Below are 20104 nucleotides of genomic sequence, written 5' to 3'. Positions count from 1 at the left end.
CAATAGAGAATATAAAGAGGATAGAAATGCACAATTGACAATTTAAGTGTCCCTCAGCATTTTTAATCATTAAAGAAAAGGTTTTGATTTGATGTGAATGGGGTGACCTCCTCTCCCTAACAAACCCTCCCCTATCCCTCCCCCCCCCCAAACTGTGAGCCAACACAAACGGCACATTCCTTGGAGAGCTTCTTCTGTTTACCTCTCGGCTGGCTTCAGACTTGGTGTCCTCTCCTTTCCTTAGCGGTTTCTGGCAGTTAGCACAGAATTCCTGCATGTCTATCACTTTAATCAAGAATGCAGGCCTACAGTCGGCCTTGCTGTATAACACTGCCATATAAATCACTCTGAATATCAGATGAACCTCACATTTTTTTGTATCAAATGTAATGGCGTAGGTTTTATTTCTTTTTTGCTTTCTTTCTTTTTATTATTTTGGATGAAGAGGTTACTTCCTAGAAATATCAAAAGGGGGCAAGCTTGCCCTCTTAGAAGTCTCCAAGAATTCTCTGGAATGATCCGTTTCTGGGAAGGCTAGTAGAATGGTGAATGCTGTTTTCTCAAAACACTTTGTTAACATGCCCTCTGACATCAACGTCAGTTACATATCGGCCCTCAAGTTTTGTGTGCAACCTGAAAAATATTTGTGAGGAGTTTCAGTGTAGTGCAGAAATGTTTTGGATTCTGAACCATATGTCATTATGGAGGCAGCTACTAAATTTCATTATTCATGTGTAATCTATTTGCACAATAACAAATACAAGTCCTTAATCCTTGATGTCCATATCAGGTTTTGCCCTGGTTATTGTCTATTGAATGTTGAATAAGATGCCACATTTCAAAATTAGGCATTATGTACATGATATAAAATTTGGTAACGCTTTACATTAAGTGCACCTTCATAATGCATTCATTATGCATTCATAGAACACTCAGTGCACGGTGCACCTTCATAATGCATTCATAGAACATTCATAAGCAGCATGCAAGTACACCTTAACATCCCTTAACAGCTTTAATATACATTAATAACACACATCACATGATTATACAATTATAATGTTTGTTATTATTATATAATATTTGCTATTAATGTATTTTACAGCTGTTAAGGGATGTTAGGATGTTGTTGTATACATGCATAATGTTTATGAATGTTTTATGAATACATTATGAAGGTGTACTGAACATTTTATGAATGCAATATAAAAGCATTAAAGAAGATGCAGTTAATGTAAAGCGTTACGTAAAATTGATAATATATATATATATATATATATATATATATATATATATATATATATATATATATATATAATTGGGTATTATGCAGAATGTATATACACACACATACATACACACACACACACATTCTTTATTTTTCCCATTCTGTGACAGTTCAAGAGTGGCACAGTTTCTATATATTTGGTAATGCATATTTAATTATCACTTATAGTTAAATGTCATTCATTTTACTTGGAGATGGGGGTTACCTGCAGCCTGTATACTACCAGTTAATGAACTGAAATAACCTCCCCACAGATTACACCAGGTCTACAACTGCCTAGACAGTTGGGTCTTCAAGAACTTCTCACTTCACTTTGCTAATTTGAACAAGGCTTTATTTTCATATTTGTCAGTCGCTAAACTGTAGCGTGGCTGTTAAACCTCTCGCAGGCCTAATTAGGGCAGCAATGTAAGCATTCATGGTCTAACTTTCATTCCTGGGTTAGAGGAGGTAATGGTGGCGCTGCTGGCAGTTTGCTTCTGGCAACCCTGAGCTCTTGCGGCTGCAGTATTAAGTGACTGCTGAAATTCATTGCTCGAGCAGCCGTTTCATATGTGTAGGTGACAACCAGCTTTCATGACACATGGATGTTCGCAACACATTTGCAAATCGTGGCGTTTCGTTATTCATTAGGTCACTCGTGTATCACGTGGAAACTCTAGTGTCAAGCAACATCATTTTCTGCTGTTTGTGATTTGAGTCAGGATTTGATAACTAGGTCATTAATCAATATGTTGGCCAGTGAACAGGAAGAATAATATGTTTAATATTTTCAATTCATGTTTTTCGGAGAACAATCCTCTCCTTCTTGATAGACCCTTTTCTAAATCGCTTGTGATAGTATTTTCTGGGAGATTTAACACAGCTAAATAGCTCCAAAGGGCTCAAATCTGAATTTATAACTGTGAACAGCTGCTTCTCTTGTTTAATTGGGGCCTTTCTAGTATAGCTATGGACTGGAATCACTGTTTGATTAAAATCAAGCATTATGATGCTGGAAAGAATTGTTCCTTCTTCTAGGTAATTACATTAAAAAAATTATTCAAGTGTTATTTTTACAGTAAAATAATATAAATAAAAAATAGCATTCTATGTAAGTTCAAATAAATATAACAAAGAACAGAGGATGTTAGAGGACCTTTTTATAGTGATAACTCTGTGTTTAATCCTGAGCTACTAGATATCAATTACTTAAAAAAATCAGCAAGAATTTATTGGATAATGGAATTCTGGTATTCCTTGATATTTGTAAATGTCAGTCATATGTTGTTACATTTTTAAGCCATGGGCAAATATCGCTGTTTGAGTAAACACCATTTCATATTATTGTGTATAATTCAGTGTTTGCTCTTCACATGCCAGCTACAGTATGTATTTATTTAACTTGAGTTAGACATTGACAATTTTTTCCAACAATTAGTTTGCACTTTGGACTGAAAAGTGATGGTTTAAACTCTCCTATTTTCTTAGAAGACAAAGCTCACATTCAGTCCTTTTTAAAAATCAGGTACATATAATAAGTCAAAAATGTTCAGTGTCAAAGAATAAAGTAATTCCACTACACCTAAAACAAGCTGCATGTTCTATCAAGTTAATTTGGGAGAGGCATGCAAAGTATCCCAGCCTCTGGGATGAGAAGAGCCTGGCGTTGTCCTTTTCTTTAGCCCATAACTTTTTTAATATTAGGATTACCTAGAAATAAAACACTCCTGTCTTCATTCCATTTCATGTAAATCTTTCAGCAGTTCTTCTCCTTCAGAAGCAGCCATAGGATAAGCAGGTAACAGAAGTGCCCGCTCAGAAAATGCTATGGAAAAGTACATAAATAACAGTTAAGAAGATAAACAGTGAAGTTACATGATTTGATTCATGAAGTGTCGGTTGTCTTGGAGTTAGAGCAGAAGATGTGAAACAGTGACCTTACTAAGTGTGTGAAAATAGCCGTGTGACCTCAGTTTTAGCAGAGGCTCCTTGGGGAGAGACCAGCGTCTAGGGGGGTTCCTGAGTCACAGAGCAAGCTCTGTTGCCACGTGAAAAAGTACAATCCTTGTGTGTGTGTGTGTGTGTGCGTGTGTACAAGCTGTCTGTCTTTGTGTCAGATGGTGGGTAGTAGGTTTTCATTGCTGTGCTAATGACACCGTCTCACTGGACTCCACTTCCTGTGTTTTGCCTTGCCTGTCTTAAGGTGTTCATCGTGGCGTCACTCACTATGTTTAGTTCACTTTAACTCCTTGGACAGTGATTCTCTTAAGGAAAGTTTATTCATAGAAACATTACACTATTGTTCATGAGGCACTGCCGGATACGTCGACGGTCATCTCTGGCATTAGAAAGTCGCTTCCACCCTCTACCTGGCTAGTTTTTGGTTGTTCCCAGTGTCTCCTGCTTCACATTGTTCTTATTATTATTGCAGATATACGCATCAGTGTTCAATGTTCAATTTTTGCCTGGTTTAAAAGTCTTTTACAAGTCTTTGAAAGTAAATAAAAGAAAGGTTTACAACATTTACAACACTGTTTCCAAAAAACAGGGAAGCTGTGTAAAATGTAAATAAAAGCAGAATGCAATGGTTTTCAGTTCATATAAACCCATATTTAATTGAATATACAACAAAGACAACATATGAAATGTTGAAACTGAGAAATTGTATTATTTTACGACAAATATAAGCTCAATTTGAATTTGATGCCAGCAACACGTTTCAAAAAAGTTGGGACAGGGCCCTGTTTACCACTGCGTTGCATCATCTCTTCTTTTAACAACACTCTGTAAATGTTTGGGAACTGAGGAGACCAGTTGCTGGAGTTCTGAAAGCGAAATGTTCTCCCATTCTTGCCTGTTATAGGATTTCAGTTGCTCAACAGTCCAGGGTCTCCTTTGTCATATTTTTTCATTTCATGATGCACCAAATGTTTTCAGTGGGTGACAGGTCTGGACTGCAGGCAGGCCAATCTAGCACCGGGACTCTTCTACTACAGAACCATGCTGTTGTAAATACGCGTGGAATGCGGTTTGGCATCGTCTTGCTGAAATATACAAGGCCTTCTCTGAAAAAGATGCTGTCTGGAGGGCAGCATATGTTTCTCCAAAACCTGCATATGTCATTCAGCATTAATGGTGCCTTCCCAGATGTATTAGCTACCCAAGCCATGGGCACTAATGCACCCCCATACCATCACAGATGCTGGCGTTTGAACTGTCCACTGATAACAAGCTGGACGGTAACTCTCCTCTTTAGCCCGGAGGACACGGCATTCCTGATTTCCAAAACGACTCTGAAATTTTGATTCAACAGAAATTTGACCACAGGATAGTTTTCCATTTTGGAGCTTGGCTCCAAAGAAGTTGGTGGCATTTCTGGATCATGTTTAGATATGTTTTTTCTTTTCATGGTAGAGTTTCATCCTGCATTTATAGATGCAGTGACAAACTGTGTTCACAGACATTTGTTTTCGGAAATGTTCCTGAGCCCATGCAGTGATTTCCACTGTGTCTGTTTTTCATGCAGTGCTGCCTGAGGACTAGAAGATCACAGCTATCCAATATTGGTTTTCAGCATTGTCCTTTGTGTAGAGAGATTTGTCTGGATTCTCTGAATCTTTTAATGATATTATATACCATAGATGATGAAATTCCCAAATTATTTGCAATATATTACATTATTCTTAAATTGTTGCACAATTTGCCCACACAGTCTTTCACAGAGTGGTGAACCTCTCCCCATCTTCACTGCACAGAGACTCTGCCTCTCTGGGAGGCTCTTTTTATACCCAATCATCTCACTGACCTGTTGCTAATGAACTTCATCAGTTGTGAGATATTCAAGCAGGTGTTTTGTTTTAACATTGTGCAGCTTTTTCCATCTTTTGTGCCCCTGTCACAATATGTCGCTGGCATCAAATTCAAATTGAGCATATATTTATCATAAATTTCTTGGTTTCAACATGTTATATGTTGTCTTTTATTCTACTTAAATTAAACTTGGGTTTATGCAAATCATTGCATTCTGTTTCTATTTACAGTTTACACAGTATGCCAACTCTTTTGGAGACTGGGTTGTGTAATTTAAAAGAAGACATACCAAATAGTGGGATTTAGGAAATATAAAATGGTCATTGAAATAATATGGGAAAGATGGTTTAGCTAATCAGGAATTTATATAAAATACACATTGTTATTATGAATTGCTGCGTATAATATGTTGTTTGTGGCTATTTCACTGCAAATTCCTGTTTATAGCCTCACCATTCCTGTCATACAGAATCTATATAAATGAAGGCATACAGAAGTTCCACATTGTTTTGGAAATAAAAATATGTAGGCCATTCAGTCTGACTTCTTCAGGGTGCAGTTTTTTTAAGACAGAAAAGGTTACTTTCTTGATTACATCTGTGTTGTGTTTGGGAGAATAATAGACCTTTCAGAAGTGAACTGAAAACCATCAGTTGGTGTTGCTTCAGAACCCCTGAATTAGTTGTAAAAGTTCAGTGACATTAAATAACTGGCATGCCGATGGCATCCCCTGTCTGAGCCATCAGACACTGACATTATGGAAAGATCAATAAGCAGTATCACTGGTTTTTACTTCATCTCTAAAGAAAACTCCACCACTCTTCATTTTTAATGGAAAGGCAGTGACATAAAATGCAATTTGAAATGCAATTCTATTTTAAAGATTGAAAAGCATGCAAAGTAGTAGTACTAATCGGGGAAGGTCCTCTTCATGTCACCAGTCATAAAAGCCTGAACAATTCAAAGAAATTTCCACTTGGGTACAAATACAAGCTACAAATTATAAGGCAGCATTTTGCCATACATCTTACATCTTACAATATATTTTGGTAATATTTTGGTAATATATTTGATCAGTATGAATTTTGGTGTTTTTAATTTTTAAAGAAGATATATGTAAAAAATTTAGAAATTATGTGGTTTAAAGACAAAAACATTTTGTTCAGGATTCAGAATTATATGTGTATTAATGAATAACCGTCATGTCATTTCTATCAGTTTGCATTTCAAGAATGTTCTGGCATTCCACGTTTATAAGAGAAAATCAAGTTGTAAACTAATTAATTATTTTTTTGTATACAGATAAATATTCGCATAATACATATTGTTATTTTCTGGTACTAACCAGCAACCATTTTGGTGAAGACAAGACAATGGGCCAGTTTCCCAGTCAAGGATTAAGCCTAGTCTTGGACTAAATTGCAGTATCAATGGAGATTCACCATTGAAACTCAAAGCTAGTCTAGGCTTAGGCTTAATCCTTGACTGGGAAACTGGCCAAATATGTTTAGTGTTTGGGCAGCTTTTAGTGCAGCTGATTGAGATACATTAATTACTAGCAGCCATGTCATTTGACAGGAGTGGGCTGCAGCATAAGCGTCTGGGCTCGATTTCGTGGTACACATTTGTTTGTGAAGAATTTGCAGTTTCTTCCTGTGTTTCCATGGGTTGCTTCTGAAGATACATGGATGATTAATCCTTTATCCAAAAAAAAAGTTGATTTAACTTTACTAATGCATTCCTTTTACCTCAGAGGTCGGAACTCTTAGCTGGCAATGACATCACACACAAGTTAACTGTGTTCCAGTACAGCAAGTCAAAAAGCCGTTTAGCAATACCAGGGACCTGTTTCAAAAAGATTTCATGCTTAGCCGGATAATTTGCCGGATTTAATTTACTCCAGTTTATATGCCCCTTATCTCCGTTCACTTACGTTTAGCCCAGAGTAACTTAAATCTGACAAGTTATCTAGGTAAGCAAGAAATCCTGCTTTGAAATAGGCCCCAGTTTTAGCCTGGGTAATTGTTAGCAATATCAATTGATAACAAAACATTTTGTGGGTATTTTGCGCATAAAAACACAGTAGCAGCACGTCCACAGACAGCAGTTAGACAGTACTGTATGTACGACCAATGTAATGAGCCACAAATAAAACACGAGTGATAATAAACAGTGTAATACTGTACTACAGGTTTCACTTCTGTTGATAAAGGACGTAGCCATCTTGAATTCTGAGGTAGGAGTTGTGTCGATTCCTTCGACTTCATGAGTCTGAATTCCGACTTCAGGAATAACTTGGAATTTACGAGTTATGAGTTCAAATGAAACGCAGCATAATACAAAGGGTATATTGGTGACTATGAACAGTTTGACATAAAATTTACAATGTAATGTTTTTTTGAGGGGGTGGCTAAGCAGCTTAGGACTGTGGGCCCGTGATTGGAAGATCTCCAGTTCAATCCTGAGGCCGGCAGATGGATATTGCCATTGGGATCTTGGAAAACGCCCTTAACTACATGGTTGCTTTCACTTGGACAAATGTTGAGACTCAGTAATTCTTTATTGCTGTAATATGAGCCATGTATTAAAATCAAACGTCCAAAATGTATCTATGATAAACAAGAAATATTGCGCTGAATTAATTATTATTTTCTGTGCAAAAGTCGTCTTTTGTCTGTCATCATGTTTGTACATGCAGAGACCAAATATGTTCCAACAAGTCTTTGGCAACTAATCTGCATTAATGATTTCAGTTAGGATTCATGTGTCCTTGGATAATAATGGTAATGATCTCCAAAAACATAATATAAAGATATCAACATATATGATACTTATGTAAAATCCAAATGTTTAAAATTATTCATTATTTTTTCCCATCACACTTTTATGTATGTGGATATGTAAACATGAGAAAACCCCTAAGGAAAAGGTATTCTATATACATAGATAGTTTTAGTTTATTGTGTGATTTTTTTTTTTCTTTTAGAGTCTTGGATCAACTGGCCGATACGAAACACGAAAAAAGTAAGTTATTGTCATTTCTATTTTACATTGTGCTAAGTCATCAGGACAATCTAAATAAAAATAGAACAACCACTTAGTATTTATAATTAAACAATTATGTGCATTAAATGTATTTAGAACAGCTTGTCACGGGACTGTAATTTTTTTATATAAAATATAGATTTTTTTTTTTTATTACAACAATTTCGTGTAGTTTGGATACAACCAAAGTAATGACACATATTTATTCTTGTGCTTTTCATCTTGCCCTTTCATCTCAGTGAGAGGATATTCACACTGTAATGCACTTTTGCTGTGCTGAGATGTTTCTAATGTGTGTTATAATGTACTGCTGATCACAAGAGTAATTGAGAAATCATTCCGTTTCAAATAAGATGATTTCCTTATTGGAAATAATCCATCCTAGCTTGTATTAGCCTTTGTGAGAGTTGGATTCATAGCCTAGGAGAAAATATTTTTAAATGTAAACAAGGAAAACAATATGATGTTGAGCTACACATCATGCATTCCTGGTTTGTGGCAGAAACGCGTACCTGGGTCATGTGTCAGAACTCTCATAAGCAGCCTGTTGATTGTGTGGCAGTGTGCAGGGCACACAAGATAGTGACTAGAGGAGACCCAAAGATCTTTCAATTGGGGTATAATTATTGGTGTTTGTCTGGCCGGTGCATTAGTGACTGAGGCAGCTGAGATTGTTAAGTTAAAAGAAGGGCAGCACCACCGAAATGCAAGGTTGAAGTTCATACCTAAAAAGCAATGCTCTGGCATTACTTAACACATAACAAGATTGCATTTATCATTGAGATATCTCTGATAGACCCCCCTATGGCAGTTTAATTCTTTTTTTAGTGACTTGTTCCAATCTTTAGCATCCCACTAATTTCCGTTCCGTACTTAATCCTATTCCTTTTAAACTGTTGATTTTTTCAATCTAACCTAAATCAAACAGCTCAAATTCCTTTTCTTCTTTAATGGGTTATTGCAGGATAGGAAAAGGAAACATTGGGCCAATTGAAATGAATGGGATTCAGAGACATGAGTTGAACTTTAAATGGAACGGTGTGGAATGTTGCTCAGTAAAATGAAAGCAAATAAAAAGAGGGCATTCATTAATGCAGTGCTAAGCCTCAGAGTCACTGCAAGTGCCTGCGAAGGCAGAGTCTGTGCTCCAGTTTACTCATCGTGGAGATTATTGGTCCATCTGTTTTCTTTAGTTTTGTTGCAGGGAAACTGTGAAGACTTGCATATTTTTAAACTTCCTTTTTATGTATTACTGAGTCTGGCTGATAATATTATACATGCATTCATTCCACAAATTGACTAGTACTACTGCTACTACTTTCAACTAGTACTGCTACTGTTAATATTTCTCTATAATCCAATTTTTGAGGTCATTCGTAGTAATGGTCTGTGTGCTATAATTATATGTGTATTTTACCCAGTATTATTTTTCTTCTGTGCTGAAAGCTTCTTGGGAGCAGTGTTTTCATACCCAGTTCAAAAGTGTGCGCAGACTGGCAGTCTGACAGCCTTTGGGGAGCACAAAAGTCTGCCCTTTTCCTCTGGGACCCGCCTCCCACGGTGCAGATATAGTGCACCCGGCTGATGAATCAGAGCTCATAAGAAGAATGGTACTTCGAAGACACTGAATAATTTCATGAAAGGCAATTCAGTCCTTGAACAGTTACATAACATGGCCCGGATCCACCTTCCAGGGTTTTCTAAATAACGCCATTGTTTGCTGTTCCACAAAAGGCCCCAGCTGTCTCTGTCATAGCAGTAGAGAGCATGCCTACCTTTGATGAGAGTTGTCAAACCCACGTTCAGCCCATTCAGTTCCCATTATATAGCTCATTCCTTGGACTCATTACTTCAGGATACTGGGGATATGGAGCTACCAGGAGTAGGCTGTGGTGACCACCGTGCCAGTTCAACATCCAATTAAACAGAAAACAAATGGCTTATGAAGGCAATGTTGTTTACCTGTTTCAACTCACTTACCCATGCCTGATAACTCTGAAAGAAAGGGCATTAAAAGTTTGGAATTGAACTTAGAATGTTTGTGTTATTTATTTTTAAACTACACGGCATGTCTGGTAGGTGTAACATAGAGTGGGGACTCATATAGCTGCCTGTGAGGACGAGGCTCAGAGTAAATTGGCTTGCGTCCCATTGCGAGGATTCGACCGCTGAGCATTTCTCGATCTCAATGTTCCGCAGCGACGTCTGCTGTCAGCTAGGTACCTACAGAGTTGTGGGTGGAATAGGACAAATGACATTCTCCTCCCAATGCTGCGTTGCTTGATAAAGCCACTACAGGGGAAGGAAACAGGTGTCTGACAGCACGCTTGACAAGGGGGTGCAGCAGACCTTACAGTAAGTCTTCAGAGGTCGCGTGAGTGTCATGTGTTGAGAGTGAGGCCAATGATGGAGATCACTGGCCATGTCGCATATCTGATTCAAGCTACAGATATAACAAATACTAAATAACCATCGCATACAGGAGCATAGGAACTGTGTGGGCCTGCATCCCCCAGTACTTAATTTAGCCTCATCCCCCCCCCCCCCCCCACCCCAGTAAATAGGTTTTTGTATTTCAATTATTAAGTTGTGTCCTCCCCAATATCAAACTCTCTCCTAAGCCGCTGGTTGCATTGAAAGGTTTTTGAATATCATTTCAAAATATCATCATTTAAATATTTGTGTGAATTCATGATTTAACAATTATACCCATCAGTAAACAAAAATTCCCATACTCTCTGTCGTTTGGTTGAAAATCTTTCCGACTCATTCACAGTGTAGCATATTGACGGAGTCACCTGTTTAGCAAGATTAATTGTGATAAATATCACTGCCTCACCAAACACAACCTGCACAGTGTTGAAGTAGTTTATCACAACCCAGAACAGTTTTCTTAGTATAAACAGGAATAGCAATGAAATCAACACAGAGCCTGGAATAAATTTAGCAGATTCTCAGGAACAGAAGTGTTAATGTAGAAATAAAGATCAATATAAATAGATAATTATATGTGACTGTAGGTCTGTAACGTTAATTTGGTAGATTTTTACTTTGGAGTGTTTCATAACCTGGCAGCACAACCGAATGCTTCTATAAAAATAATTTGTCAACAGGAAAATCGATGTCAACTGGTGAAGGAAGGCATTCAAGTGAATTTATTCATAAAACTTTATCATTGACAAAAATGGATCTAAATGTATCAATGAGTACAAATTTGTCTACATATTTTTAAAATCCTGTTTTTAGGATTCAATATTTGGATTTCAGGTAATTCAATGTTTGCATTGATACTATATAGCGGTCTATAAACATATGCTACCTTCAAGCTGTATATGCTACGTATTTAATTCTTATAATGGAATTCCTTGTTATCTATATTAAATCAGTACCCTATTCTTGGGGTTGCCCATTTTGTAATCCAAGTTTGATAACTATCCATCCATGTTCAGTAACCGCTTGTCCTATTCAGGGTGACACGGGGTCTGGAGCCTATGGACACAAGGCAGGGAACAACCCAGGATGGGGTGCCAACCCACTGCAGGGCACACAACTCACACATGCACACCTATGGCAGAATTGGTAACTTCCATGCACCTTAGGCTGTTTTTGGACTGGGGAGGGGGGGGGCAGGGTACTCAGAGGAACCCCTGCAATGACACATGGGAGATCATGGAAACTCCACATAACAGAAGCTCACACCCTGGTCTGCAGCAAACCTCTGCGCTACCATGCTGCCCTTGTTTGATAACTGTGACTGCAGTAAAAAAAATGTAGAATCCCCTAACCAAAATTACCAGATATGGTAATAATCATGTTACCATGGAGATTAATTCTCCGGGAAACAGAGAATGAGTCCTGTCAAGACAATAATTGGTTAGGCTATGGGATTTCTCAGAACTTCAGCCGTATAACAATTATATGTGGAGTTTTTCAACTATGAATGAGAATTTACAGAGGTTCCAAGATTTCTTCTTAACATTATCATATGATTTTTCCTCATTAAAAACAACTCACTGAAATTACACATTTATTATAAGTTTATTAGTTTATTAAGAAGCATATATGTATTTTTCCATTATAATACTGAGGCTTATTCAGTATTAATATTTAATGGTGCATTGTTGACTGTACATTATAATTTGGTCACTTTGACTAATGATTAATATCACTTTTAAGCATATACATATTTTATCCTTCTGTTAAAGTGCATATTATCCTGAAAGTGTTGCTAAAATCCTGTAATTGTTAACTATTATAAGCTGGGCTGCATGTTACACACCTCTAGGGACCACAGCTAATAATTAAAGAGAAAGTGAGTAAGGTAGGTTAAGCGGTCTTAAGGGGACGGTTTAACATTACGCAGTGCTTCGTCAGTAATTTCAGTGCCACATCCTATATTCTTCTCATTTACAAATATGATTTTTATGCTTTATGGTTTGACAGGTCTGAAGAACTACACATTTGTTAATTGGTGGTTCAGTACTAGAATTTGATCTAGATGTGACTCAGATATGTTTAATGTTTTACCTATTGTATCTCATATTTAACTCACTCATACAACCTAGCGCATTTTCTGCTTCCGCCTAATGGGACGGTAAGAAGAGAAACAGGGACCTCAGGGCTCAAAGACGCCTTGGATGCTGTTCCACACTGTTTAAACAGTGATTCCTGACCTGCACTCATTTTTCAAAGCTTATGGGTACCTGCTGTCTCGCAGTCACAGACGCCTGGGCTGGAGGAATGGGCAGTCCCAGGTTTCGGAGCCTCTCGCTGGGACAGTAAATAAGCAAAGACTGACCCCACTGGCACAAATATATCTGCTGGGCAGCAGATCAAAGGAATTGCAATTCAGAGACGTCCCTTGGGGGACTTATGTGGGAGTATTGAAGAAGTCTTGTCTGTGGGACTGGTGGATTTGAAATTAGATATTTGCTTTGGATTACCATGCTGCGTGATTGCTGTGTTCTTAAAAGACAGCGACCCGGAGAGAGAGAGAACAGTCTGACAATTCTTATCTCCCTGTTGCTTTGGGAACAATTGAACTGGCCCTTCATTTGCTCATCATTGTAATCCTTTCCTTTGTCGGTACTCAATCATTTATTTATAGCCCCAGCTCTCCTCCAGATAACCTCTTGGATTGCTGTTTTACCATGCAAACTATAGTTCCTGTGCTTTGATTCTGGAGCAGAAGACCAGCAGGCCCTGTATCACCAGTAGTTGTACAGCTGGACGTCTATTATGCCACATCTTTTATTGAAACCACAGCCATATTAGTGCTCGATGTTTTCCCATCTTTTGCCATTAAATAAAATGTATTGACCCTATTGGTTCCGAAGTGTCAGTCCCTTGTGACCAGCTGATTCCCCACTCAGTTTCAGCCTGTGATAGACATAGTTACATTATGATCCTGATTAGGCATTTATTTTCTCTATGATGTTTAGATTGGAATTTTCAAAGCATCTCATTTCCATTTTCCATTCTTCAGGCAACACCGTTTTATGATGCATATATTATGTGTCTTGCCTTTCCAATATGGTATATTCAGCTTAAATACTGAATATCTATTGTCAGTTTAAGGTTCTTCAAATTGTGACAGTAGTTGCATAATCCATATACCCATCTTCCAACCATTTACCCATTTCAGGGTCATGCTGGCAGTTACATAATCCCTATACATAGACCCTTATACAGCTTCAAACTTACCAGGACAAGGTTACAATTGCTTTGTGGAGTCACTCATATTATCTCCATCGCAATGTGCTAATTATAAGAGATGTATGAAGTAAGCCATTACAAGCAAGCAACAATATAAAGTAAGGGTCTCCAACTCCGGTCCTGGAGAACTGCTGTCTAGTAGGTTTTCTATCCTACCTGGCTTCTGATGTGTTACACCTGTTCTCAGGTAAATACCAGGAACAGGTGTGGCTCACCAGAAGCCAGGTACAATGGAAAACTTATTGGATAGTAGCTCTCCAGGACTGAAGATGGAGACCCCTGATATAAAGAATCTGCAGTTGTACAGATGTCCTCTGAACTAGGCCTGGACTTGAGTGTTATAGATAAATAAGGTCAAGACAGACCCATTTCTCTATATGCATTGTCCTTGCAAGATGAACCCTTATAGGGGATAGTACCAGTGCATCACTGCAAAGAACTCTGGTCGTCAGACTTGGCTATCAGTGGGTCTCCCAAAAAACGATGACCTCAGCAATGAAATGGTCCAATGAAAATGAAATTAGTGTTGTTGAGTGGTTGTATAAAACACAGTAGTGCACAAGAACATCTGGTATTAAACATGATTGAAATAGGCTCAGTGCCACTGTCCTTTCCAAGGCAGGCTGCGCCATATGCAAAAAAATAGGGGTGCTAATAATTTAAATAAAGAAAATTTAAATCTGTTGTCTTAATTGATGCCACTGCTGAAGCATTCAAGTCTTTGTTGCCATTAAATAGATAGCTAGCATAAAGAGACTCAAAGATGACATATCAGTGAGAAAGCATGAGATTTCATCCAGCCATCTTCCAACTGCTTATCTTGGTCATGAATGTTGGGGGTGGGGGGGGGGCAGGGGGGCTGGAGCCTACCCCAGGCAGTACAGGACATACAGCTGGGTGGAATGACAGTACCTGAGATTTCATTTTCAGATACATGAACAGGGTAGTCAAGAAAGCAAGCTGTTGTGATCTTACATAATAATCTCATTTTTAGATGTCAGAGATGCTTCTGGTGGCGGTACGGTATGAAATCTCCAAAAAACCCAGCAGAGATGTGTTTTTCTTGTAAGAGAAATCGGACAAATATGACTCAAAGCAGTAAGTCTCATCTTTGCATCCCATTTTTAAGTATTGAGAAATGGAACAGGATAACAGGAGGTCTCACTGTAGTTATGTTTTTCTCAAGGCTGTGCTGTGCATCAGCATCACATTTTCACTTCAGGTGCCCCAATTTTGTCTTGTGCTCTTCATACCGTCATTCTGATTATTGCAACATTATGATATAACATTGAGTTATATTTATATAACTAGTGAAAATACATATGGTTACTATGTATCATCATAGCCAAACGCTATTGTTGATTTACGGATATAAACCATTCCTTTATAGATTTCTGCAAGATCTTTTTTAACTTTTTTTCCATAAGAAAATCTGAAACTGTGAGTCTTAGAGCAGCCGCATTGGGCCATGAAGTATAGATCTGCATATCAAGAAAATGCTAATGAGGTCTTGTGTCATGGAACATTTGTCCATGCCTGTAATTAGATTTTTTTCTTGGTTTTATATGGTTCAATAAGTCTCGTACAATTGATAGTATAAGACCAAGATATGGGAACCATGTATATTTGCACTTGTATTTATATGTGTATTTGCATGAAATGTCAGAAGTTCTACTATGTGTCTGTTCAAATGTTCAATGAGCAGAAAGATGCTGCTAGTCACTAGAAATAGATTAGATAGATAGATAGATAGATAGATAGATAGATTGATTGATTGATTTATTGTTGTGCCATTCTTAAAATAAGACATAGTCCATGAATGCCTGAAATCTTTTTAAAGATGTTTTTCCACGTCACTGAAACATATCTGCACAAAAAAAGCATTTTCTGTTTCCTATATGTATTTGCTTAGCGTATGAAGTTATTATTACGGAATATGTTTTGACTTTAATACAAAATTATTGAAAAAATGGTTTGCATATAGTGTTCGTTGCATAAAAGGAGAATCTCAAAGCAGCCTGAATTTTTAAAAAAAATATCTGGTTTAAATTTATTGAAGTGCTGCACATGTTTGTATGGCATGGTTAGAATACGTCCTGATACTCGTGGCTTGTGTGGTTTTTTAAATGCCATGTGACAACAAAATTACAGACTTCATTTTAAAGCTGTCATGTTTTAGTGATGTAGTAATGTGACAAGTGTTTGCATATGTTTGTTTATTATTGTCTTTGAGTTGTTTGACTACATCTGAGGAACCTATAGTTTGGCTTCAATACATAAAAAACCCATCATGAAAAGAGCCTTTTGCTGAAGGCAGCCTTTTCATTGAGTCGTGACAGAGGATGAGGTCTACTGCTCTTTACACATGCACTCACGGACACGCACACACACACACGCTCAGGCTATTTTTACACGGTACATATTGTTCACTTTTGAAACTCTTGCCGTCCACTATATTCCTCCCAACTCTTAGTCCTCATTTCAGTTCCTGTTCTCGGCGTTTGCCTCAGAAAAATAGATCGTTACTTCCAGTATGCTAATTGCTGCTCCTGTGATTCACAGCTGCTGCTCTCACAGCCTTAAAGAGGGCATTAGTGGATATAGGTGGCATCACAGTAGCCCATGGTGTCGCTGGATATTTATAAGGGGCTTCAGCATCCCACCCCCCCCCACGTAAATTAAGATTTTTGTATTCGCTTCAGTTTTTATTGGTTGCCAAACATAAAGCCATTTTATAAGCCTCGGAGGATGGATATACGGCTCAGCTTCACACTGCTGTTGCCATGGAAACTCTAAGGATTGTTTTGTTGTTGATTTAATTACTGTCCCCAGAAGAGATGAACACGGTCTTCCTCAAACTAACGCTAAAAGAGTACCCATCACCAGACAGCAACATCTGTTTTTCTGTGTACAGTATCTCCCTTGCCCAGTCATTGAAAAGTAAAACACAAATGAAACTGATAAGCAGTGTAAAGAAACCAAACTCCCATACTCTTCCAGCACACCTCTGAATTCTGGTACCTTAATTTGATCCTTTGAATAAACCATCACCGGATCTTTTGCATGTCTTCAATCCCCCCGCTGCAGTTCACATGTAAGCCGCTCAACACGTTAAGAGACTGCCAGTGCGTACAAATCTCCATCTTTCAGAGTTATTTTTGTCACGGGTCATTAGGTTCTTGACTACTGGGGACATACACACTGAGAGGTGTGCACCGTGCTGTGCAGTTGCAACCATGGAAACAAACATCTCAGGTTTGCAGTACTTTATGGAAAACGGTCGGGGATCAATTGGGTATTGGCAAGTGGAAAAAAATGTTCTCAGCTTTTAAGCCGTTTTTATGTTTTTCATTTGGTTATGTCGGTGTGCACCAAAGTGGATGTCAACACTACATAAAATAATCTTCTTGCGTAGAAATGCAGTGATATCTCCAATATTATTGCATTGCAGTGTTTATTTCAGCAATAGCAACTCCTGTTTGTCTGTCCGTTCATCCATCCATCCATCCATGGGCATCACAGCCATTAAATCTGAGGGGGACATGTCCCCGTCACAATTTATAATTAATCGTTTGGATCCCCCCACATTTAACATAAAATATTAGTTTTATGCCAGTGTGTTCCCCCCACATTCAAAATGCATTTGACGCCCCTGCATCCATCCATCCATTGTTTTATCTTGCCAATAAAGGGATTCTGTTCTATATCTCATTAAGTTCAATTAGTTTAAACTTCACTTTTTGACTTGCATAAAAATAACCAAAAAATAACATTCAACATAAATGGAATGTGTCAAAATCCATAGCAACCCAATATAATGGAGGGTATGATAAAGACTGAAAATATTCTTGTAAACTAGGACTGCTTGTGAAAGAAGAATATTTTGAAACTCAACACCCAGAACGGACATTTTTAAAAAAAAATCTTCTAAATTCCATCAATTTCCTTAATTTCTCTGGATAAATTACACAATGGTTTAATTTGTCTTCAACCTGTAGCAAAACAGATTTGAAATCAGTTTTCATTAAGCAGTCATTAACCCATCGTGCAAACATACTAATTAGTAATATTATCAAGTTGAGACCCTTCGACCGTAAATGCATGTCAATCGCATCAGCAACTATTTTTCACCGACCAGACTTCTTAAACTGTGTCTATTTGAGGCAGTCAATCAACAAAAGGGCTGATTTATTATTGAAACAGCAGTACGATCAATGTCATTGTTTTCCCATACTTCTGAACTGAATTCATTAACGGGCACAAACAGTCGAATGCTCAAACCAGCCGTGGGTTTGCATTAAGTTTCTAGGTCTACAATACAAAGCTCTCAGAATGTTAATTATATTTAGTCCTTAGCTGTACCAAAACATATTTTGCAAAATATATGTTTATAAAATTTTTAAATATAAATTTTGCAATTTAAAAGGCATATTTATACTTTTTATTTCATGTCATCATTATTATCACCCTGCATCTTTTTGCATTTTAGTGTAACAAGTTCTGAATTTACAATAGACAATTCTGTTAATATGGAAGAAAAGTATGTGTTGCTGAATAGATTTCTAAAATCAAATTTAGTAGGTAGATCTTCTGAGATTAATTATTCTTTTTGAGTCTTCTGTGTCCCTACTTAGACTGCTGCCCCCCGCGACCCAATCCAAGATAAGCAGCAGAAAATGGATGGATGGATGGATGAATAGATGGATGGAGTCTTCTGAGATGAATTATTCTGGGTGGGCTTTCAACAAGGCTGAATTGGGAGCTCTATGTTCTATTGTCTCTTAGGATTGACTCAATTTGAAGGTCTAGCTGATTTTTTTGCTGTCTCTTGGATTATGTATTCTTAAAGGCCAGTAGATCATTCAAATGACCCTATATTCAGTTGTTGCTTTTAGCAGATTTTTTTAATGTTAACTTTATTACAGCTTTGCCCTATTGTAACCTGGCTAGCTCAGTTGGTGGAGCATAAGGGTTTTAATCTCAGCGTCATGGGATCAAGCCCCATATTGGGTGGGATTTTTCACAGCAGTGTTTCCCAATCTGGTCCTTGGGGACCTGTGGACTGCTTGGCAGGGATCTCGGAAGGAGCAAAAACATGGACCGGCTGTGGGTCCCTAAGGACCAGATTGGGAAACACTACTCGACAGAGTTGTACAGATAGAAAGATATTCAATGATGTCTTGTATAATTGCAAAAAGGTAGAAAATATACATTTCTTACTGATGTCTTTCAGTTAGTATTTATTCCCCTAAAAATTGTCTTAAAAGTGATCAGCTTTAAATGCCTTTTATCTAGGTGGGGGCAGTAATCTTTTGGTTATCAAGGTGTCCTGTAGTATTTCTTGCGTGGTCTGATGAAAGGTCCCCTGTCCATTGGTGTGTGAGGCTCTCACTGAGTCCTTCACACTAATTCCTTCACTTGAACAGTGATGTTTGTCTGTGATGCAGCAGTAGTAATACACAAAAATTCCATGCACTCTGCTAAGCACTGTGCTCTCTAACTACTGCAGTATTTCCCAACCCTGGTCCTCGGGGACCCCCCAGATAGTCCAAATATGTAAACTGTCTGGCAGGGAGTTGTGAAGGAACAAAAACTTAAACTGTCTGTCTGGGAGCTGGGAAGGAACAAAAACGTAAACTGCCTGACAGGGAGCTGGGAAGGAACAGAAACATAAACTGTCTGGCAGGGGGCTGGGAAGGAACGAAAACGTAAACTGTCTGTCTGGGAACTGGGAAGGAACAAAAACGTAAACTGTCTGGCAGGGAGCTGGGAAGGAACAAAAACATAAACTGTCTGTCTGGGAGCTGGGAAAGAACAAAAACTTAAACTGTCTGGGAGCTGGGAAGGAACAAAAACATAAACTGTCTGGCAGGGAGCTGGGAAGGAACAAATACGTAAACTGTCTGACAGGGAGCTGTGAAGGAACAAAAACTTAAACTGCCTGTCTGGGAGCTGGGAAGGAACAAAAAACGTAAGCTGTCTGGCAGGGAGTTAGTGTCATGACCTGCTCGTCTGATCCTCCTGTGTGCCACGCCCCCCTCGTTACCTCGTGTTAATTCCCGATTGTAATCACCTGTTGCCTGTTATTCTCTGCTTGTCTTGTGTATATTAGTCCGCGTTCAAGTCTGTTTCCCTAGGTCTGTCATTAATGTGGTTTGTGGTGTGCTGTCTGCCTTGATTAAACCCCGTTTTTGTCCTATTCACGGCTCTCTCTCCTGCTTTCCCGCTCGCCCGCACGCCGTCATCACAGCTAGGAAGGAACAA

At 38.2% G+C, this 20104-nt stretch overlaps 1 protein-coding gene across 3 annotated transcripts in view; it reads left to right on the top strand.

Moving 5' to 3' along the window:
• The window catches only part of ankfn1a (ankyrin repeat and fibronectin type III domain containing 1a), a 118106-nt gene that overhangs the window by 57371 nt on the left and 40631 nt on the right, over positions 1 to 20104 (top strand). For all 3 annotated transcript variants that reach the window (XM_023822648.2, XM_023822649.2, XM_023822647.2), the window contains exon 7: positions 8067 to 8104. In XM_023822648.2, coding sequence (XP_023678416.2) covers positions 8067 to 8104 — 38 coding nt within the window. The remainder of the gene's footprint in view (positions 1 to 8066; positions 8105 to 20104) is intronic.

Source organism: Paramormyrops kingsleyae, chromosome 5 (assembly GCF_048594095.1).
Source record: "Paramormyrops kingsleyae isolate MSU_618 chromosome 5, PKINGS_0.4, whole genome shotgun sequence".
NCBI lineage: Eukaryota > Metazoa > Chordata > Actinopteri > Osteoglossiformes > Mormyridae > Paramormyrops > Paramormyrops kingsleyae.
The sequence above is the reverse complement of the archived record's forward strand: the minus strand, read 5'-3'. Positions and strand labels throughout refer to the sequence as shown.